General features: G+C 40.6%; 1 protein-coding gene and 1 non-coding gene across 2 annotated transcripts; one reads left to right on the forward strand and one right to left on the reverse strand.

Annotated features, from left to right (window-relative positions):
* Positions 1-669: 669 nt before the first annotated feature.
* On the forward strand, positions 670-23,868 carry GARIN2 (golgi associated RAB2 interactor family member 2). Its single transcript, XM_089322117.1, has 6 exons — positions 670-819; positions 5,505-5,713; positions 6,862-7,396; positions 8,641-8,888; positions 21,156-21,184; positions 23,804-23,868. The coding sequence occupies exons 1-6, from the start codon at positions 670-672 to the stop codon at positions 23,866-23,868; spliced, it is 1,236 nt and encodes a 411-aa protein (XP_089178243.1).
* Positions 16,444-16,558, reverse strand: LOC127484677 (U5 spliceosomal RNA). The gene has a single exon (XR_007911841.1). It is a non-coding gene; the product is annotated as a U5 spliceosomal RNA (small nuclear RNA).
* Positions 23,869-23,942: the final 74 nt, after the last annotated feature.

The following is a 23,942-nucleotide window of genomic DNA, read 5'->3' on the forward strand; positions in this document are numbered from 1 at the left end:
CATGATTATAATTCAAACAAAGCATCAATGACTCCTTATTGCTAAATCTAGGAAGTGTTTTTTATATCTCATCTTACTTACCATCCATCAATTGTTGAATAGTGTTCTCTGTTTTCCTCTTCTTGAAATATCTCAAAATTGCACCACTTTAAAAAGCTATCCTGATTTCTCTTTCTTTATTCATTATGTCTATTCTTCCCCTCCTGACTCCCCTTCTCTGACAGTTTAGCATAGTTTTAATACCTTACTTACAAAAAAGGATTTAAGAATCCTGCATGATGGAAATGGTACCTGTACCATTAATTAGGGAAAGAAAAAATAATTTGTGAAGGTAGGGAAGTCCATGTTGAGAGATCTCCTAGAGAGGCCTCTCCTAACCATTCCAGCCACATACCCCAGTCACTTTTATCACATGCATCTGTTTTAGAGTCTCTATGGTCCCTAAAATCTAACTTTTTTTTGTTTGCTTACTATCAGTGTCCTCACAGAATATAAAGTGCATGTGGGTAGGGATCTTATCAGTCCTATTTAGATGCATCTACAGTGCCAAGCATATACAGATGTTTGCTGAATCAATGAATAAATGAGACAACTGTCAGATAAATTCTCTCTGTATCCATTAATTATATTTCTGTTCCCTGCATTTTCTGATGTTTGAATGTAAGCACAATGAAGAAGAACAACAAAAAGTTGACTGATGAACAAGATGCCCTCTGTGTCCCACAGTCTCAAGATCCAGGATATCTTCAAAATATGTTGGACAAAGGAGAATATGACCCATTTGTATCTCCTCCCATGTTAGAGAGCAATTTTATTCAGGTAAATAATATGCGTGCTCTGGATTAAGTTCCAATAACTTCAGTAACTAATTTTCTCTAAAACAATGGAGGAGGTTGGGAAAAGAACTGTGTGGTACCTTTTATTTAAAAAGTATTTATTTGCTTATTTACTTACTTATTTGAGAGGCAGAGAATCAGAGAGAAAGACATACACACGGACTGAGTTCCCAGTGGCTGGTTCATTCTGTAAATGCTCACAAAAATGAGGACTGGGCCAGGGCCAAATCCAGGAGCTGGGAACTCACTCCAAGTCTCCCATGTGGGTAGCAGAGACCCAACATCTTAAACGATCACTGCTTCCTCACAGGGTCTGCCTTAGCAGGAAGCTGGAGTCAGGAGCTGGAGCTGAGTACTGAACACAGGTATTCTGACAGGAGATGCAGGGGTCTTAACTGGCATTTTAACCACTAGGCTAAACATCTACTCCAAGAATTATGTTTTTAATGTGGTGAGGGAAAATGTGATACCATTAAAAGAACAATTTTTAATTTTAAACAACCTGAAAGCATTATAATGTTAAAGAGACATCCAGCGCCAATGTTCCCAACATACTTTCATGACAGAATTCTGTTTTAATTCTACCATAATTATTGTTCTATAATAATCTTCCCAAAACTACACTAAGTGATTTTGAAAATATCCTGTCATAGGAAAGGATTCAGATAATTTCTTTCTTAGACCTGAAAAACATTTTAAAGAATAACATCTGTGATAAGCTGTGGATTAAGATGAATCACAGCTCTTAGTTCCAAAGATAAAACATACTTGTCAGATAGTGTCAGGGAGAGCTTCTAAGGAAGCTTTTCATTCATATATTATGAATGAAACTGTTGCAGTGCGTCTCAGAGCAGTGCTTAGTTTCCTCTAAACATTAGACATTTAAATATTCCAACAGAGAAATGGGAAAATGAGTTCAATTGGTATAAGCCACACCTAATGTTCATGGAAACACCACAGTAGTGTCTAACACCAAACACAAAGCTATTAGCTCTGCCTCCAACATGTTCAGGAATCTATACAGCTGATTCCACTGAGGGGTGACAAGGAGGACAGCAGATACTTCAAGAGGTAAGGACACTTCCTCCTCCACATGTTCTCTGCACTAATACCAAGCACCAGCGTGACCTCTCCACCTCCAGTGTACCAAAGGCAGCAGGTGAAGCTTCCAGAAACATCTCCTGTTTCAGTGATGCCCCAGGACATATGTGACAAGTCGTGACATGAAGTGCTTTACCTTCTACAAAGCTCTTTCCTACTAATAATTTTTTTTTGACAGGCAGAGTGGACAGTGAGAGAGAGACAGATAGAAAGGTCTTCCTTTACCGTTGGTTCACCCCACAATGGCCGGCACACTGCGCTGATCCGAAGCCAGGAGTCAGGTGCAGGGCCCGAGCATTTGGATCATCCTCCACTGCACTTCCGGGCCACAGCAGAGAGCTGGACTGGAAGAGGAGCAACCAGGACAGAATCCGGTGCCCGACCGGGCCTAGAACCCAGTGTGCTGCTGACACAGGCGGAGGATTAGCCTATTGAGCCACGGCACCGGCCTCCTACTAATAATCTTACTTTGTTGTTTCACTTTTTTTTTTTTTTTAATTTTTTTGACAGGCAGAATGGACAGTGAGAGAGAGAGACAGAGAGAAAGGTCTTCCTTTGCCGTTGGTTCACCCTCCAGTGGCCACCGCGGCCGGCGCGCTGCGGCCAGTGCACCGCGCTGATCCGATGGCAGGAGCCAGGTACTTCTCCTGGTCTCCCATGGGGTGCAGGGCCCAAGCACTTGGGCCATCCTCCACTGCACTCCCGGGTCACAGCAGAGAGCTGGCCTGGAAGAGGGGCAACTGGGGAAGAATCCGGCACTCCGACCGGGACTAGAACCCAGTGTGTCGGCACCACAAGGCGGAGGATTAGCCCAGGGAGCCACGGCGCCGGCCTGTTTCACTTTTCTTCTCATGACATTTCCATATTACCTCTTGCCCGCTCTAATGAAATTACATAGCATGTGCCCTACACTGGTAGAGACAGCTAGCAGTCTACAGCTCAGACACAGCCCCCTAATATAATTTGGGAAGTCATATCCTTCAAGAGGCACAACTAGGGCAGGTGTTCAGCCCAGAAGCTAAGAAGTCAGTTAGGACTTCATGCCCATGTCCCGTGTCAGAGTATCTGGGTTTGATCCCCAGCTCTGGCTCCTGACTCCAGCTTGCTACCAAATCAGATCCTGGAGGCAGAGGGTCACTGCTCCCTTCCTCCCACGTGGGAGATCCAGATTGAGTTCCTGGCTCTATTGCAGGCATTTGGGGGAGTGTATCAGTGGATGGGAACTCTCTCTCTCTCTGTGTATATGTGTGTGTGTGTGTGTGTCTCCCCCATATAGCTGACAAATTTTAAAAATTAAAAAGCACATGGGGCTGGTGCTATGGTGCTTGAAGCGCCAGCAGCCCATGTGGACGCCGGTTCTAGTCCTGGCTGCTCCACTTCCCATCCAGCTCTCTGCTATGGTCTGAGAAAACAGTAGAAGATGGCCCAAGCCCTTGGGCCCCTGCACCCATGTGGGAGACCCAGAAGAAGCTCATGGCTCCTGGCTTTGGATGGGTGCAGTTCTGGCCGTTGCAACCAATTGGGGAGTGAACCAGCAGATGAAAGACCTCTCTCTCTCTCTCTCTCTCTGCCTCTCCTCTCTCTGTGTAACTCTGACTTTCAAATAAATAAATAAATATTAAAAAAAAAAGCACAACCAATCCTGGTTAGTACATTTTTGGCAGCAAATTACTGTGATTCCTGACTCAACTGGCTTAAATGAAAATGAGAAACAATTACTTCAAACAGAATGAAAGAGCCCCAGAGAACTAGCTCATCCCTGAGAGAACCCAAGTCCTCTCATTTTACTCTGTCACCCTCAAAGCATCACAAATAGGACAATTGTAGCTGCTAGCAGCACATGAGATATATCTCATCCTAGTGTATCCTTCTAAGGTCACCTAGGATGACCTCCTTTAAGGAAATCTGTTCCAGAGCCACCAGGAGGCTCCACCTAGGTCTCATTGGACAGGCCTGTGTCACATGCCTCTGCTGAAATCAGTCACTGGAGAGGAGGAAAATGGGGGTTGGAATCACTCCCCTTTCAGTTAATCAGGATTTAACCCCTGATCTGGATCACTAGCCACCCTGGACAAAACCAGGGCTGTGTTACAGAAAGGAAATGGCTCTGTGTAAGTAATCAATAATGTATGCTACAACCTCTTTCTGAATGGCTTTGATTGGTTTTTTAATTATTTTTATTTTTGAAACATTTTTAAAAGATTTATTTTATTTCTTTGAAAGAGTTATAGAGAGAGGTAGAGCCAGAGAGAGAGAAAGGTCTTCCATCCACTGGTTCACTCCCCAAATGGCAGCAACAGCCAGAGCTGAGCTGATCCAAAGCTAGGAGCCAGGAGCTTCTTCTGGGTCTCCCATGCAGGTGCAGGGGTCCAAGGACTTGGGCCATCCTCCAATGCTTTCCCAGGCCATAGCAGAGAGCTGGATCAGAAGTGAAGCAGCCAGCACTGCAGGCCAGGGCTTTAACCTGCTACGCCACAGCGCCAGCCCCAGTGATTGGTTTTTTAATAGAACCAGTTTTTGCACAGCTGAGAAACCAAAGAGTAGCTCCTTTCTGGCTTCCTTCCCATCTCTCTATACCCATTTTCCAGGCCTTCCTTCCACCAGCTGACAGAGATTTGATTACCCAAGACACTTGGACTTTGGGTATTTTATATATGCTGTTCCTCTGCCTGAAAACCTCTCCTTTCTACGCACCCAGTTTATCTCTCACATTGTTCAAGTGTCAGTTAGAGGTGCCTTCCTCAGGGGAGACTTCTGTGACCCCCATAACCAGGGGTGTGCTGAAGTCAGACAATTGATAATTGTTCAGGAAGTTTGCAAGTCATCTGTTAGACAGCCAGCATTAAAAATTAAATTCTATAACAGGGCTGGCTTTGTGGCAAAGAGAGAAAGAAGTAGATCTTCCATTTACTGATTCACTCCTCAAATGGCTGTAACAGTCAGTGTTGGGCCAGGCTGAAGCCAGATGCCAGGAGCTTCTTCTGAGTCTCCCATATGGATGCAGGGACCAAACACTTGGGCCATCCTCCACTATTTTCCCAGGCACATTAGCAAGGAGCTGGATCAGAAGTCGAACATCTGGGACCCAAACTGGTGCCTATGTGGGATGCTGGCACTGCAGGGGAGATGCTTTACCCACTGTACCACAACCCGGACCCTGAAAAGTAGCTTTTAAAAACAACTTATATGTAAATGCATCATCTGAGAGCTGGCTGTTTAATGTTTACCAGCATCATCTCTTATATCCCCACTCTATAATCTAAATCAGTCTCTTTTTACATGCTCCCATAGCATCCTCATCTTGTACTTGATAACATTTCATATAATAATTATTAATTAGTCAAATCATGTTACTTAAATCATATGTTTGCTCTCCATGGTTTACCCCCATAGATCAGGGACTCTCTGCTTATTGTGTTATCACAAGAATACATAAGCATAAGTTAAGGAACAAACGCATGATGATTCATGTCTCCTTTATTTCCTGTCCTCCATCACACTGCTCAGGTAAGCCAAGTTGTTGGGACCATGCGTTTTATCAGAAAACTTCCTGTTCTCTGCACTCAGGTCAACAGAAGAGGTGAATCCATTTACCTTCACAACCGAGCCAACTGGGTGACCGTAGGCATCTGTTCTTCCAGTTCCACCCAGAAGACTCCCAATGTGATGCTGCTGGCACATCTGACACCTGCTGCCCAAAAAGATACAGAAGATACAGAACCCCTGTTTGAAAGTCTCCTGACATGTCCTTCCACAGAGAAACTGGTGCTCACAAGGTGAGTTAGAAAGAGGTTAAGGATCTCACAGAATATACACTTGACTCCTGTGGGGCTGAAAATGGAAACACTGATGACAGTTGTTCCAAAGGAGCACTTCACTTGTACTTCCTGCTGCCAATGACAAACAGCAGTGTCCTTAATGTTGGGGAAAATAGTTTATGGCAAAGGCAGTCAAACAGGTGGTTATCTTTCAAAAGTGAAACCTAAGCAACAAGAACTGAAGCTCAGGGGCATGCTTCATCTTCCCACAATGTCCCAACTCCATCAGCATTAACTCTGGCCTTGTCTCAGCAGCTAACTCCACTTTGATTTTGAGTATATCACTTAACTCCAAGATTCAACTCTGTAGGATTAATTAAAATGGACAATTTCCCATGGTAAATAGTTGACATCCTAGAGCAGGCATTTGGCACAGTGGCTCACTTGGGGAGCCGGCATTGTCGCATAGTAAGAACCAGATGCTCCACTTCCAACCTGGCTCCCTGCTAATGAGCCTGGGAAAGCAGCAGAAGATGACCCAAGTACTTGGGCCCCTTCCACCCATGTGGGAGACACAGAAGAAGCTCATAACTCCTGGCTTCATCCTGGCCCAGGTCCAGCCCTTGCAGCCATTTGGGGAGTGAACCAGTGGATGGTGTCTGTCTGTCTGTCTCTCTCTCTCTTTTTTTCCCGTAATTCTGACTTTCAAAAAAAAAAAAAAAAAAGATATCACCCTAACATCCTGTGTTAGGGTACCTGGGTTACAGTTCCAGCTCTGTTTCTGATTCCAATTTCCTGCTAATGTAGAACCTGGGAGGCAGCAGGTAATGATTGAAGTAATTGGGTCCTTGCCACCCATGTGAAAGACCTAGGTTGAGTTCCAGGCTCCTGCTTTTGACCTGGTCCAGCCTCAGCTATTGAAGGCATTTGGAGACTCCCAGCAGGTGGGAGAGTTCTTTCTCTCTCTCTTCCTCACCTCTTCAAATAAATAAATGAATAAATTTTTTAAAAAGTTGACATTCCAGTATTTTAGTACATCAGTCTTAGGAGACAATCCTGTTGTCCTGAGTCTCACTGTTTAAGTTACTATAAAATATAAGAGAAAAGCCCTTTTATAGGTTTCTTAATAGTTCTCCAAATAATGCTACCTTTGCATTTGTTTGCAGGTTTCTCCCTCTGCAGTTTGTGACTCTTTCTGTGCATGATGCTGAGAACATGCGTCTAAAAGTAAAGCTGGTGAGTGGTCGAGCCTACTACCTACAGCTCTGTGCCCCTGCAGACAAACAGGACACCTTATTTTCTCAGTGGATGGACCTCATCTCCCTCTTGAATCAGGAGAAAGCCAAAGCTTCCAAGGTGTCAGAGGTCTCAAGCCTCTCAGAAATCACTAACAGCACAGAAATCACAGAATCCATGGACATCATGGACATTACAGCATTCTCAGCTGTATCAAGCCCACACATGTATTCATATACAGATGCCATACAAGTCACGGAGAGCATAGATTTCTCAGAATTCACAGATGTCACCGACGTCACCGATGTCACAGATGTTCCAGAAAATGTGATCCCAGAAGTCCCAGATATAAGAATTGTCACAGAAGTCACAGAAGTCACTGACAACTTTGATGTCACAAACTTCTCAGGGGTCACAGTGGTCTTTGAAAATGATGATATAATCAAGGCCAAGCAAGAGGAAAAGGTAGGTGACCCAGAAGACTTTCAGTCTTTGATAATCAAGAACTAGAGCAGTAACCATGTGATGCTTCTTGGCTAGCTGATACTGGTTATTAAAATGCTATGGAACCTACTCAGAGTAAACTAATTAAATTTGTCAAAATTCATTAATAGATGGAGAGAGAGAGAGAGAAAGTGAACAAATAAGTCTGTTCCTATCTGCTGGTCCATTCCTCAAATGCTCACATTGACCAGGGCTGAGCAAGACCAAAGCAAGGAACTGGGAATGCAATTAAGGTCCCCAGTGTGGGTAGCAGGAACCCAATCCCAATCCCCACTGCCTCTCAGAGTCCACATCAGAAGCAAACTGGAGTAAGGAGCCAGAGGCAGGTAATGAACCCAGGCATTCCAATGTGGGACACAGGTTTCTTAATCATCAGGCCAAATGCCAGCTCCTGAGTAAGTTAATTTTAACACTGAGGTCCAATCCCTGAATGCTGGTATAGAGGAGTTGTAATATGACTCCTGAAATACGCAGTGACCCTCCTCACCCCTGCACTTACCCCATCAGAAAGCAAGGGTATAATGGAGAACTCTGGAGTCAGACCCAGAAGACCCAGGTTGTGGTGCATCAGGTTAAATGGCTGGTTGGGATGGCGACATCCCATATCAGAGGGCTGGTTTGAGTTCCAGCTACTCTGCTTCTGGTCTAGCTTCCTTCTAATGTGCCCGGGAGACAACAGATGGTAGCCCAAGTGCTTGAGTTTTTTGCCACCCACAGGGAAAACCTGAATGGAGTTCCTGGATCTAAATCTTTTGAAAAACAAACTCCTTAGAATTATAATGAACCCCCCAAAATCTCATCTTATTACATGCTTTTAATTAAGAACAACTTCAGACTGGGGAGTAAGTAGCAAGGCATTTCCAGAAAATCTTCCCTGCTCCAACAACTCACAAAGAGGAAGTACTCTAATTAAGTGCTCATTGTCTTGTGTGAAATTACACTGGTGTGCATGACAATATGAGCTTTTGAACATGCGATGTCAGGCTATAGTAGGTTGGGTTCTGCTTCCACCATCTGCTTCCAGTGCTTTACCTAGTGGCCATTCAGCCAACACTAAGTCTCACTCCCTCTTTATTATGTCTGTGCATTGATGGGGACTCGGAAAGTATGAATGAAATAACTACTGTATTACTTCTCCATAAACAATCTATTTCTGTGTGGTACTCTTCTATTACCTGATTTCCTGCTATTTTCTATTTTCAAAGGAAAAAACAGAAAATGTTCTGAAGCCGGGGTGTCTACGAGATACAAAAAGTAGGAATGAATTCAAAGAATCCTCAAAACGAGTCACCATCTCAAACATAACACTGACTTTCCAAGGTGAAAGATGTTTTCAAACTACTTTGACTCCACTAGAAAGTGAAGCAAATACATCCAAAGAAGTGTATGATAAAACCTCTTCCAAAAAGATGACTAATTTTAAAAGCAGGGCTCTCAAGTTTGTTGAATCCAGGTATGTGAGGTGGGAAAATGCTGAAGGGGATTCTAAGACAGGAAGCAATGTAAATAGAGACATGCTTTAAAGTCACTGTAACTCAGGCATAGTGTTGCTAGATGATACTCTGTAAAAGTCAACTTTCATCTATCCATATTTGGTTCTACCTTAGCAAATTTTTATTTTCACACTATTTTCTCACATCATTCAGTTGGCATTCTGGGCTGTGTGCTCGGATGACCATTGTTGTGTGCTTCAGAAAATACCATAGAATCATATCATTCACATTTTGAAGTTGAGGCAATGATTTCTAGAGTAAATATGGAGACATTTTCTTTTATCGTTATACTTCTCTGTATTTTCTTCTCTGTATATCCTTTCATTTGTTTCTCTGTTTTAGGATTTATTTATTTGAAATATTTATTTGGTTGGTTGGTTGGTTATTTATTTATTTATTTATTTACAGAGAGAAGATAGAGATAAAAAAAGAGGGCTTTGACCCACGGCTTTACTCCCCCAAAAGACTGCAATGACCAGTACTAGGACAGGCCAAAGCCAGGAGCCTGGAACTCCATCCAGGTCTCCCATGTGGGTGGCAGGGACCTAAGTATTCAGGCCATCCTCCACTGCTTTCTCAGTGTGCTTTCTCAATGTGCTTTCTCAGGCACATTAGGAGGGAGTTGGATCAGAAGCAAAGCAGTCAGGACTCAAATAGTGCTTTTAATCACTTCTCGGCCTTTTGACTAAGATCAAGTATAAATGGCGCTCACAGGGGATGCTGGCATTACAAGCAGCAGCTTAACCCACTGTGCCACAACACAGGCTCCTCTGTATACTCTTTATGTAGCAATCATACTTTTCTATACTTCCAATGAATAACTTAATAATGTGAGAAAACTATTTTCATAGTTCCAATAGGTCTATCACAAGTTCACTGTGAGTGAGTATTGGAGTGTTAGGAAGATAAAAGTTAAGCTGATCAGCCGGCACCACAGCTCACTAGGCTAATCCTCCGCCTGCGGCACCAGCACCCCGGGTTCTAGTCCCGATCGGGGCGCTGGAGTCTGTCTCGGTTGCTCCTCTTCCAGTCCAGCTCTCTGCTGTGGCCTGGGAGTGCAGTGGAGGATGGCCCATGTCCTTGGGCCCTGTATCCGCATGGGAGTGGGGAGGAGGCACCTGGCTTCTGATCAGCACAGCGCGCTGGCTGCAGCACACTGGCCATGGCAGCCACTTTGGGAGTGAACCAGAGGAAAAAGGAGGACCTTTCTCTCTGTCTCTCTCTCTAACTCTGCCTGTCAAAAAAAAAAAAAAAAAAAAAAAAGTTAAGCTGATCATTCTGGAAGAACACTGCCAAGGACACCAGATCTAAATGGTTCTATTAGTAAGACCAAAAAAAAAAAAAAAAAAAAAAAAGAAAGAAAAGAAAAAGGACTGTAATGAATTATGTTTATGGAAAAGTAAGCAAAAAATGGAAGGCCAGCGCCGCGGCTCAATAGGCTAATCCTCCGCCTTGCGGCACCGCACATCAGGTTCTAGTCCCAGTCGGGGCGCCAGATTCTGTCCCGGTTGCCCCTCTTCCAGGCCAGCTCTCTGCTGTGGCCCGGGAGTGCAGTGGAGGATGGCCCAAGTGCTTGGGCCCTGCACCCCATGGGAGACTAGGAGAAGCACCTGGTTCCTGCCTTCAGATCAGCGTGGTGCGCCGGCCACAGCACGCCGGCCGCAGCAGCCATTGAGGGTGAACCAACGGCAAAGGAAGACCTTTCTCTCTGTCTCTCTCTCTCACTGTCCACTCTGCCTGTCAAAAAAAAAAAAAAAAAAAAAAGGAAAAATAAGCAAAGAAAAGAGGGAAAAATCAACTTAAAAGTAAATTAATCAGGGGCCGGCACCATGGCTCACTTGGTTAATCCTCTGCCTGGGGCGCCAGTACCCATATGGGCACCAGGTTCTAGTCCCAGTTGTTCTTCCAGTCAAGCTCTCTGCTGTGGCCCGGGAAGGCAGTGGAGATGGCCCAAGTGCTTAGCACCTGGCTCCTGGCTTCGGATCGGCATAGCTCCAGCCGAGGCGGCCATTTTGGGTGTGAACCAACAGAAGGAAGACCTTTCTCTCTGTCTCTCTCTCTCTCTCACTAACTCTATATACCAAATTTTAAAAAATAAATTAATCAAAAATTTTTGAATAGTTTGAAATGCCAGAATACTATGACTGAGTCTTCAAAAAGAACAACAAAACTGTCAAACCATTGGAATGGCTATTTTTTAAAAGGGTAGAAGGGAAAATTAATAGAAAAATTAGTACAATGTTATGATGAAGATTATATGCAACTGTGCTTTAATAACTTGGAAATACTAAAGTAAACAAATGATTTTAACAAAAATGAAAGACAAAACTGGCACTATCAGAAATTGAGACCTTAAGAAAATAGAGCAAATTTGTCAAAGAGTTCCCATTAAAAACATAGTTCTGACTTTTTTTGAACAGTTTTTGAGATACTATAGTAATTATCTCTATGCTATGTATGTTTCCTTTTAAATATAGACACACAGAAAAAAATACTGTTTAGTTTCCCTAATTACATGAAGCAAATAATTTAGCAGGCAAAAACAAAACAAAGAAAAAAAAGAATTCTAGACTAATCCTACTTGTGACAATAAATGCGGAATTCTTAGAATCTTAGCAGACAAAATATAGCAAGCTTAGTATAAAATTAAGAAAAAATGTTAAAGATTTATTTTATTATTTATTTGAATGGCAGAGATACAGAGAGAAGAAAGAGAGATCTTCCATCCACTGGTTCACTCTCCAAATGGCTGCAACAAGATGCCAGGGCCGCAGGTAGAGGCTTAACCTACTACACCACAGCACCATATGGATGCCATTTGAGTCCCAGCTGCTCCACTTCCGATCCAGCTCTCTGCTCATGGCCTGGGAAAGCAGTAGAAGATGGTTCAAGTGCTTGGGCCCCTGCACCATGTGGGAGACCCAAAAGAAGCTTCTAGCTCCTAGCTCCTAGCTTAGGATTAGCCCAGCTCTGGCCATTATGGTCATTTGGGGAGTGAACCAGTGGATGGAAAATCTCTCTTTGTCTCTCCCTCTCTCTGTCTGTAACCCTACCTCTCAAATAAATGATTAGGTCTTGAAATTAAAAAAAAAAAATCTCTCCCTCTGTCTCTCCTCTCTCTCTCTCTCTCTCTCTTACTCTCTAACTCTACCTTTCAAATAAACAAATAAATTTTAATTTTTAAAAAAAAAGAGCCAAAAAAACCATAGCACTTTAAGCACAGTTGATACATTTTTATATTTTTGATCAGAGAAAAGATTCACATAATGGTGTTTTCCTTTAATAATATTAAAGAATGTTTACTTCAAACTAGAGCCAATATTGTTTTTGTCGCTCCCCGTCTTCGTGGAGGAACGACACAGGACCCTGCGCTGTTCTTTCGTCTGCTCGGCCCTCCCCGGGTTTGCTGCTGGTTCTTCCCGGGTTGGCTACTATCCCTTCCACCTCCGTGGAAGGGCAGTTCCCCCTGGCCGCATTCCCCACTTCCGCAGGGGAGCGGCACACCGCCGGCCGGCTCTTCTCGGGGGCTGCACAGGTGTTCCTCAGATAGATTTTCCTTTTAGATGTTCCCCATAGATGTTCCTGGTGCATGCCGTCTCTCTCCTCCTTTATAGTCCTCCTCCGCCAATCCCAACTCGGCTGCCCACACGCCGAGTACGCTGCTCTCCAATCAGGAGCAAGTCCTACAGTTTATTGGTTGAACTGGAGGCAGCTGTGCAGAAGCTGTTTACTTCTCTCCCAGCGCCATATTGTGGGAGAGCAGATGCATAGAATAAGTCTTAATTCCAGTAACTCAGTCCAGTCCGGATTGCTCCCCACAGTTTTTAACAAAGAAATTCTAAAAGTGTTCTATTAAAAACTTAGAATAGGGACAGAGTTCTGTGGAACAGCAGGTTAAGCTGCTGTTTGGGACACCTGCATCCCACATGAGGGTACCTGAGATGGAGTCCCACCCTCTACACCTGATCCAGCTTCCTGCTAATTTGCCTCCTGGAAGGCAGAAGATGAGAGCTCAAGTACATGGCACCCACATGGGAGACCTGGATAGTGTTCCTGGCTCATGCTTTGGCCAGGCCTACCCCCAGCTGCTGCAGGCATTTGAAGAGTGAATCAGCACATAGAAAATTGATCTCTCTCTTCCTCTCTCCATTTTTCCTTCTCTGTTTCTGTCATTTTGACTTTCAAATAAATAAAAATAAATAAATAGGGGCTGGCATCGTGGCATAGCAGGTTAAGCTATTGCTCACAACAATACTAGTCATGAGTTAATATTTAAAACAATACTAGTTGACATCTCAAAATAACTCATGGAAATTTTAAAACTGTTAAAAAATGTGCAAAAGACAGGGTAAGACTCTCAAGGAAACTATTAGATGGAAAACATCTATAGGAGGGTTGGTCCTATAAAATCTTAAGCCATGTTATAATTAAATGGCCATTAAAATCACTAGTGCCTAATTTAGAATTAGAAATAAAGATACAAAAATAGATTCAAACTGATACACATTCTAAAGAAGCTTGGGAAATTCCAGGAAATACTAGTAAAAAAAATTCATACTGTATCCTAGGAAAAGAATAAATTATTTAAATTAACTACAACGAGCAAGAAGAAAATGGAATATCACTGCCTTAATTACAGAAGAAAGATCTTTTCTCACCCGCTGAGGTCACTGAGTACCCCCTGTGCCAGGTACTGAGGATACAGAAGTGAAAGTAATTAAATTCCTATCTCATGAAGTGCTTTATTCTAATAGAGACAGATAATAAACAAAATTTATTATGCCAGCTGGAATGTACTATGATTTTTAAAAAAATAATAAAAGAGTAGGGAGTAATTTGAGGAAGGCCAGGAGATTTTATAGAGTATCAGGGCAAGTTCTCTGAGGAAGGGATATTTCAGCAGAGACTTGGGGAAGTATGGAGCTCTGGGGCAATTGAGTCCCAAACTGATTGCATAACAATTACAAACACCTGCCAAATAAATCATTTTAAATACATGCATACATACATCATGAGTGTTCACAACTGAATGCGGAAAGAATAATAATAGATTATCTCTATATATAAATAGCTGATGGGAATTTGTAAAGATCAAATTAACATATGGTCTAAGGACACGAATAGAAAATTTACTCCAAAATACAAATACTTTTGAGGGATCAACCTTGCTAATAATTAAAGAAATACAAATTCAACAATAACCAACTTACTTTTCATTAGATGTCAAACACTCATGGTGTCACTGTAAATGGTAGAGAGTTTTCTGCAGAATAACTTGGCAATTCACATTACAAATAATTATACCACTAACATACAGGAACACGTGTCAAAGAAATAACTCAAAAAGGAAAGTAACTTATTTGAATATAGCGTTTCATAATTAAAACCTGTAATAACCCAAATGATCACTGGCAGGGGTATGGCTAAATAAGATATTTCATAGTATGTTAATTTAGCGAGACTGTGGGTCCTATTAGGAAAAGAAATAGGCAGAATTACAGGAGTGAGGGTTCAGCCTAATGGTTAAGATGCCTGCATCCCAAATCACCTAGGTTCAAGTCCTGGTTTGCTCCTGACTCCCACTTCCTGCTAATGTATACCCTGGGAGGCAGCAGTGACAGCTCAAGTAATTGGGCTCCTGCCTCCCTGTGGGAGATCTGGATCGATTTCCTTGTTTCTCTGTTTGGAGAATGAACTAGCAGATATGATCTTTCTTTCTCTCTCAAATAAATAAATATTTTTTAAAAATATTTATTTTATTATTTGAAGGGCAGAGTTAGCAGAAAGAGGGGAAAGGAGAAAGAGAGATCTTCCATCCTCTGGCTCACTGGCCACAATGGTGGAATTGGGCCAATCCTAAGCCAGGAGCCAGGAGCTTCTTCCCAGTCTCCCACGTGGGTGCAGGGGCTCAAGGAATTGAGCCATCTTCTCATGCTTTCCTAAGCACACTGCAGCCAGGACTCGAACCAGCACCCACATGGGATGCTGACATTGCAGGCAGCAGCTTAACCCATTAGGCTACAACTCTAGCTCCAATAAATAAATTTTTAAATAAATTGTCAATGAAAGGGCTACATGACAAATAAGGAATCACAAGCTAGAAAAGTAAAATTCAAAAAAAAATGTACTCTTACAATAGTATTCTATTTCTACATACAGAAGGGAAAATACTACTGTTTTGGGTGTAACTGATTAAAGAAACTGATATTTGTTCTAGCTATTAATAAGTGTTTCTATTAAAATTTATACAACTGAGTACATATATACTTTAAAAGTAAACTCATGCTGGAAATATGGGAAATAGTTTAACATAACTAGAGAATGAGGTTTGGATTCAAATTGTGGTTTCTCTATCTTACTAGCTTTGTGATCTTGTGCAAGTTACTTAACTTCTTCAGGTCTTAGTTTCTTCATTTATAAAATGGGAATAATATGTGCCATGTAGATCCCTAAAGAGATTAAATAGCTGATTTTTAAAAAAAGTTCACAGTGCGAAGCACTTGATAATTGCAAAATAATATAAATCTAAAATATAAGGTGGGAGGGAAAGGCAGGTTCAGAATCTAGAATAGTTTGAAAAAAAATTGAAATTGAAATCACATTGAATACAGTGTAGAGATGGTCCTATACTATCCAATAAACTGAACCTAGGAAGAAATAGTGAAAAAAACCACAAAACTTAAAAAATATGTTTAATGTAGTAAAAAAAATGAAGCAATAAGAAAGTATGAATTAATAGGAGACAATGACCATATTCCAATGTGCAAGAAAGTTCACAGAAGGCTACATTTTAAAAGTGGATTTAAAGTAAAAATTATTTTAATACAAAGGAAAATACTATAAAGTAATAGAGCGATATAGCAATTAATTGATCAATTTAAAATATATATATAATAAATTAGATACTGGTAAATAACAGAACCAGTTTCTGTAGGTTGGGGAGTCTTTATCTCCAGAAACCTCTCAAAAGCAAACATTAAGCCATTTGTCCTGAATAGATGTTAGACGGTCTCCCACCAGGTGTCTTAGACACTTTCCTATTTCTTATTATTTGATTTAGTCACTGGGAAGATCTGCTAAAACAAATGACTGATAGTGCTAAAACTATTTCTAAAGTGAAATTGAAGTGTGCTCTGGAGGGTTCCTTAAAGGAGAGTGGTAGAATGAAAACAGTAAGCACATCTGGTATATTGTAGGTTTCCAAGAAAGAAAGAGACAAAGAAGTATATAAAGGACTTAGAACATATTAGGTACTCAGTAAATGATTGACACTAATAATTCATTTTCAATTACATAAAATTGGCTAGTATGTAAAAAATACATCATACTCAAAAATATCTAAATCAACTGAAGATTAATTACTCAAGGCTGGCTTGCTTTTTAATCTTCTTTCTCAAGAAAGTAAGGATGGTCAAGGGAAGCAAAAGAATAATGTTGACTCTTAGGAGAGCCATAGACCTGGAAATCAGAATGATATTTGTTTTAGCTCCTGGGTACTGAATTTTTTTTTCTTTTAGCCTTGCCAAAACAAGGCCTCAAAAACTGATTTAAGCCTCAGAATTGTTTCTCGCCACAGGAATCCCTAGTAAAAGGTGAAAGATTTAAGCGATCTGAAGAGAAATCAGAGACCAGTGGTTCTTAGGTGTGGCTGCCAATCCGCCAGCAGCAGTAGCAACTGGGAACTTGTTGGAGTTGTAAATTGTCAGGCCCCACCCCATGTTACTGAATCATAAACTCTGAGGGCAGAGCACACAGCATTCTGTGGTTTACTAGACCTCCAAGTAATTCTCACACACACTCAAGCTTAAGAACCTCTGCCTTAGGAGAAGCCAGTCCTATGTGCAAAGTTAGGGGTTAGCAAGGATTCTTCTCTTCTTGAGGACAGAGAAAATAAAGTATTCCCTAGTACAGTCATGGGATGAACTACCAGCTCAAACTCAAGAGAGCTTGCTTCCAGAAATCTATCCTATATAACTAGGAGCTCAAAAAAAAAAAAAAAAAAAAAAAAAGAAAAGAAAAAAAATATGGTTTGATGTGGGAATTGTACTTATTTCCCAAAGAAATGTTCCTGCTTCCTACAGAGGGTACAGAGTAGCTGAAATAGATAAATTTTACCTAAAACCCTGTTTTGCTATTTCTTAATGGGAGCCACTGAGTTATTTCCGTGGAAATGAACAATGACCAGAAGAGCCACTGTTAAGTCTGACATGTTAGAGGATAAAAAAAGGTAAAAGAGAGAGGAAGAATAAAGAAGCAAGCAAGAAACATAAACCATTGGTCAGAAATAGATAAGGGAGAGAATAATACAAGATGCAGGGGGCTAGAAGATGAGTATGGCTTTCAGCATAAGTCTAAGACAAATAGGAAGATCAAATTTCTCAATTTGACCTAAATAAAAATTGATCAGGTCTGGTCACTCTGATGTGTTACTTTGTTTTATTTCATTATGTCTCAAAATCACTGTTCCCACTTATCTAACACTTCATAAACACACTACAAATCAACATCTCACAAGGTTACTGTAAATCATTTCAGCTTCTTCTTTCCTTGCTCTTTTGCATGTAATGAATGCCTTCAACCATTGGATTAGCTTTTAATGCCTTTTTTAAAGCTTTTAAAAGTTCATTAACAAACTTTTTAGTACAGTTTGAGTTACAGAATTAAACAAATGGTACATAGAGTTAAAAATCTTATTTGTATGAAAAAAAGAAGAAAAAATCATGTGTGGTACATTTAGTTACAATTAATGAGTTAATGATAACACATTATTAACCATAGTCCATAATAGTCCATAGCTTACACTAAGGCTCATTCTTTGAGTTGTAGTTCTATTGGGTTTTGACAAATGACAAATGCACATTGTCTTCAAAATCAGTACTAGACTAGTCTTTTTTTTTTTTTTTTTTTTTTTTTTTTTTTTTAAAGAGGCAGAGAGAGACAGAGTTCCCAACCAGTGGCTAGTGACTCACTTCACAAATCCCCACAAAATGTAGGGTCAGGTCAGGACCAGAGCCAGGAGCTAGAAACTCAATTCAGGTCTTCCAAGAGAGTGGCAGGAACCCAATTATTTGAACCATCACCCCTGCCTCTCAGGTTCTCCATCAGCAGGAAGTTGGAACCAGGAGCCAGAGCCAAGAATCGAACTCAGACTCCAGTGTGGGATGTGGGCATCTTAACTGGCACCTTAAATTACTTGGCCAAATGCCCATCCCTAGACTAACTCATAATTGCTTAATAAAATATTATAAAAACTATGATGCTAGGTTACATTTTTTGAAAAATGTGTTTGCAGATGCTAAATTTTGTCATTGACATTATTATAATCACTACTAGAAATGGTGAGAAAAATTCTTTAAACAGCAAAAAATATAGAATTTTAAAGATTAAAGGATCTTGAAAGCTAGCAAATCTCAAATTCTTGAAGGCTCTGCTCTTCCACTGCCTCAGCTTTCTGTGCCATTAATCTGCTGACTCTTCTAGGAAAAAATAAATAGATGACAAAACCAGAAAGATATATTTGGTTCTAAGTAATCTTCTTAAGCCCAATCAATTTAATAAAGCACAGATTCCTTTTTATTGCCTATTTGCATCAGGGGCAGAATTACTAGCTGGAGTCTAATTTGAGAATGTTAATTATGAATGACAGATGTAGTAGTATAAGAACTGAATGGAATTCACTGACAATTTATTGCAGGGCCATTTGTAGGATTTAGCCAGGACTAGGAGGTTGATGAATAGTTCCATATTTTGTTTTTCTTCTTTAACACCATTAATTTCAATGACACTTTATAACTGTATACTTTGGAACACTGAAAAAATGTTGAACAATGACCTTGTTGGAAATTCTGCATTTAGCTTCACTAGCTATTAAAATGTAAATTGAGCAATGTTAATATAGATATGTGAAAGATAATAGAGATTTAAACTTTTCTCTACTGTCACTTTAGGTCTTTTAGAAAAGAAGGATTTACTACATAAAGCATTTATAGTCTTCCTTTTCCTTGACAATAATGCTGCCACAACTCTGCTCTTTGCTTTAAAGAGGATAATGGCAGGCTTTATCTTAATTTTCATCTATTTTTTGAACTTTTCATTTATTTATTTTAGAGAGAGAGAGTGCTCCCATCTGCTATTTAACTCCCCAAATGACCATAACAGCCAGAGCTGGACCAGAGTGAAGCTGGGAGCCAGGAACTCAATTCAGGTCTCCCACATGTGTGGCTAGAGAACCCAATCACTTGAGCCATCACAACTGCATCACTCAATCTGCATCAGTTGGTAACTAGCCTCAGAAGTCAGGAGCCAGAGCCAGGTATCAAACTCAGGCATTCCTATATGGACAGAGATTTCTTAACTAGTAGGCCAAATGCCCTACCCTGGACTAAAAAAGCTGGGAGCTCAAGGGTAACTGGCAAGCCAACTAGCCGACCCCTGAATCTATTTTGTAAGGTACATTTACTTGATATTTCTCAGCCTCTGGAAAACTTTCATCATTAAGATCAACTTTCATTTAATTCAAGAGTTCTATTTGGTAAAGGTTATATGAATATTTATTTGTAAAGTCTTCAGAAAATTACTACTACAAGTATTTTAACTTTTACTCCCTGAAAGATTCATTGTGGAACTTGGGGGTATTGCCAGACATCTAAGAAGATCATAATAGGAGTGGGTATTTGGTTCAACAGTTGTCAACACTTGGGATGCCCACATTCCACATTAGAGTGCCTGGTTTGAGTCCCAGCTCCTCGATATCTTTTTTTTTTTCTTTTTTTTTCTTTTTGGATAGGCAGAGTTAGAGACAGAGAGAAAATTTCCTTTGGTTCACCCCCCCAAAATGGCCGCTATGGCTGGTGCACTGCACCGATCCGAAGCCAGGAGCCAAGTGCTTCCTCCTGATCTCCCATGCGGGTGCAGGGCCCAAGCACTTGGGCCATCCTCCACTGCCTTCCTGGGCCATAGCAGAGAGCTGGACTGGAAGAGGAGCAACCAGGACAGAATCCGGCGCCCCGACTGGGACTAGAACCCTGGGGTGCCGGCGCCGCAGGTGGAGGATTAGCCAGCCTAGTGAGCCGTGGCACCGGGCATCTGCTTGATTTTTTAATGTAGCTCCTTGCTATTGTGCACACTGGGAGGCTGCAAATGATGGCTCTTACGTACTTGGATCCCTGACACCTATATTAAAGACCCGGATGGAATTCCTGGCTTCTAGTTTCCAGCTGGCCCATCCCTGGCAGTTATGGACCCTTGAGAAATGAACTAGCAGATGGAAGATCTCTGTCTCATTGTCTCTCTGCCTTTCAAATAAAATGAAAATAAATAAATAAAAATTTAGAAAATCTATGTACATTTATCTGGGAAGATAATATCCCTACTTATAGAAATAATATCTATGGAAAATAGCATTGTTCTTGGATTCTTAGTTTCACTCATGTAGCAGTACTTCCAAAATATTTATTGAACATGTAGTCAAGAAACAAGGATCTAGTGAAAACTGACTTAAGCTTGTTTTAGTATGCCAGTGAGAATAAGAAAATAAGTGTTTTAATTTTGTTTTTAATTTAAAAAAACCGGGGATACAGAAAATAATCTGCATTATTCAAAGACATTTGTAAAAGTAAAATAATCTGAAAAACTGCTAGTCTCCTATTTTATCCAATAAGCCACAGGAAAGTAATAAATGTAAATAAGGTATATTCTTTGCCTACAAAATTCCTAACTGTTGTCATCCCCAACAGGGCTAGAGAGATGGCAGGGAAGAAGCTAACAGAAGTTGGCAATTTCTCTTACCTAATCATTCCAGAATTTACTCCCAGGTCTCTACCAGACCCTACATACTCAGTACAATTGACCCTGTTTACTGGAGCCTCTGAGCAGTGGCAGTTAGCTTCCCCCAGTTTCTATCCCAGTAGGAGGGCATGGAAGAGGTAGGAAAGCCCACAGCCTCACTGAGTGGCTGGTGACAAATGTAATAAAAAATATATTGTATGTTATTACACACAATTCACTTTTATGGGTTTTACAGACTGGATAGCCAGCCTGCATGTTACAGAAGTTTAGGTAATTTTATCTATTGTCATAATCAATAACAGCCTAGGCTTGCTAAATATGTTTCATCACTATTCACGAGGCATTTAGAGAATGACTGGTTATCTCAGATGTAGTGATTCTTTTCTAAACACTTGTGGTAACACAGGCAATTTTTTGAAATGTACTGTTTATTTTCACAGGAACGTGAAAACTGATTCAGACACTTCAGGTATGGAACAAATTCCACTGCATGTTTTATTGTGATCCTCGGTATTCAGTAGTCATCTCTGGTTCCTGGAGCAGTAGAGTAGATAAGAGCAAAGGAATCCAGGAAGACTTTTTAATACATTCCCTTTCCTGACTTTGCCCCACTTGAGAGCCATACACTGTAGAAACTCTTTTTCAAAGTCCATCCCAGATAGCTTTCAAATGATAAGCAATACTTCAGTTTTCTTTTTCTTTAGTGGTCGAGTTGGTTTTCCCAGTTCCTTGAATCTAACTCATCAGTCACAAATCACTCCACTGCTAGTTGTAGGAGTAGAATCCAAAATTACAACTATAATCAGGACCTCCTGTTCTTGCTAATTTGTAAAGGAAATGGTTCACAATGAAATTTTTAGTAAATCTAAAATCATCCTGATCTGTATCCTTCCTGCTTACATCTTTGCTTCTGCCTCACTGTTAGGTAACAATGTTTAATGAGGTGTTCACTTGGGATGGGGGCCAGGGTTTGGGGAGGATTGTAATATTTTTTCTTTGCACATTCCCAAGTCTAAGAATCTTTGACTTGTAACAAGATTTTGAGGTGTCTTATAGGCACCTAGGAAATCGCTCCCTATACTAGCAACTGATTCACATCTACATTACTTTCTAATCTGGGAGATGGAACAGACCTTAGCCTCAGCACTCAAGAGAAAATTACGGAGGGAAGAGAGAAGAACATTTAACTTGGCTTAAGTGGAGAGGGAAAAAAATGAAACACAGTACTTCAACAAACCAAGATACTTGAAGACATTTTTAATCACATTTAGTACCAATAAACCATACTGTAATGTGTTTTGGCCTATATTCCGATCTATAGTATTGAATTTGAGAATATTGTGGGGAAATACTATTATAGTTACAAGAAAAATGCAAAAATTTCCTTTGCAACCTTTGCAGTTTATAGAACTTCACCAATTTCTACCCCAAATTGTATTTCATAAAGAAATCACACTAAATTTATAGAAATTCAGAGATGTCTAGTACAGGCAAATTTTTTCCTTTCATTTGCTAAAGGAAAGGATAAATCCTAGTGGCAGCCCTACTATAATATCGTATATAATTAGCACATTCAGAGGCACTCATTTATTCATGGAAACTTGAAATTTATGTAGGGCTTTGATGCTGTTACTTCACCCTTTATGTGATTAATTCTTTCACCTGTCTTCTGGTACAAACTCAATTTTGTTCAATGGAACAAGCATTTGATGTCTATTATATATGAAGCACTGTGGAAGGCGCCGGAAATTGAAAAAAAAAAACTAATAGAACATGTTACTTGCCCTTGAGACATGTGCACAAGTAACATTAATCAGAATGTCATATCTACTTCAAAAGAAAAGAACTCATTTTTAGCTCAGGAGAGGAAATCATGAAAGATTCTATGAAAGAGGCAGTTTTTTTTTTGTTGTTTGTTTGTTTGTTTGTTTGTTTTTAAATAAAGGTGTATGTTAGGCAAAGGGAGAGACCATGATGGAGCTTCTTTTTTCTTTTTCTTTTTTTTTTTTTTTTCCATTGGACAGGTAGAGTTATAGACAGTGAGACAGAGAGAGAGAGAAAGGTCTTCCTTCCGTTAATTCACTCCCCAAATGGCCACCATGCCGATCCAAAGCCGGAAGAAGGAGGCAGTTTTGAGTTAGGAAAGGGGACATCAGAATATCCTCCACACAGGGAATGATATGAGCAAAATCAAAGACATGGGAAAGTGCTGGGCATGTTCAGTTTAGCAGTAACAAGAGATGCAGCTGGAAAGCAAAACAGTGGCCAGATTATGGAAATGTGGGGTTATGTTATAAATTTGTATATAGCTATTAGGTAACGAAAGAGGGATGTCTAAAAAAACAGGGAAATGATAAAATTAGTGTCATCTTGTAGGATGATACTCTGACTGTAGTCTCTGAGAAGCTGGAGGTGGCTAGAGGGAGGAAGTCCAGGTGAAGGGTGCCAAAGTCTTGAACCAAGTAAGGAGCAGTCAGAAAGAACAAGGACATGATTCCCCAGTGAACAAGCGCTACCCACTGACTACCTGTGGGGCAGGGGGAAATGGAAGTTTGGGAGACAACATGTAAAAAGTAGTTTCCATGAAACAAGCTAGGAAAAGGAACTGGAGGAAATTTGAAAGGAAAAGATGAAGAAATCAGCTATTAAACCGAGTCAAAAGTATAGGCTTCAGTTCTAGATAAACTTCCTTTGTTACATGCACATGTCATTTATCTCCCTAGGCCTCAATTTCTTCAACTCTAAAACGTGTGTACATAAGGTTAGGTGGGGAGATGAGGACACAATTAGCTGTCTCCAGCCCTCTTGGCAGTTGTGATCCTACAGCTGACATGTTTGTGGTCCTGGTGGCCGGTCTTTCTAATTCCGACAGGCAATTTGAAATACGGAGCAAAGGAAAACAGGAGTTAAGCAAATGAGCAGCAAAATCCCACTGGAGCTTATTAAATCACAAGGATGATACAATATATAAAATTGGCATGCAGTTTTCCACAAAGTATTAATTATTTTCCCTATTTGTTTTCTTTCATGTACTTTGTCATTTCTTTTCTTTCCTCTCTCATGTCTTTCCATTTTTTTTCTGACTTAGGCTTGTATAGTTTTGCAGTTTTCCCCCTGATTAGCATTTCTTTACCCTTTTTCACTCTCCTCTAAATCATTTCCCTTTTCACACACTCTTATCCTTAACACTTTTTACCTCCAAGAAAAGCAAAGGTTAGTCTAATTTT

The sequence above is a fragment of the Oryctolagus cuniculus genome, chromosome 20 (assembly GCF_051225735.1).
Source record: "Oryctolagus cuniculus isolate XC-2025 breed Fujian yellow rabbit chromosome 20, ASM5122573v1, whole genome shotgun sequence".
NCBI classification, from domain to species: domain Eukaryota; kingdom Metazoa; phylum Chordata; class Mammalia; order Lagomorpha; family Leporidae; genus Oryctolagus; species Oryctolagus cuniculus.

Excerpts from the sequence above, each read along its gene's own strand:
- GARIN2 (XM_089322117.1), top strand. The coding sequence starts at position 670 with ATGAAGAAGAACAACAAAAAGTTGACTGATGAACAAGATGCCCTCTGT. Across the intron at positions 820-5,504 it reads TAGAGAGCAATTTTATTCAG|GTCAACAGAAGAGGTGAATC; the intron begins GTAAATAATATG and ends CTCTGCACTCAG. Across the intron at positions 7,397-8,640 it reads AGGCCAAGCAAGAGGAAAAG|GAAAAAACAGAAAATGTTCT; the intron begins GTAGGTGACCCA and ends CTATTTTCAAAG.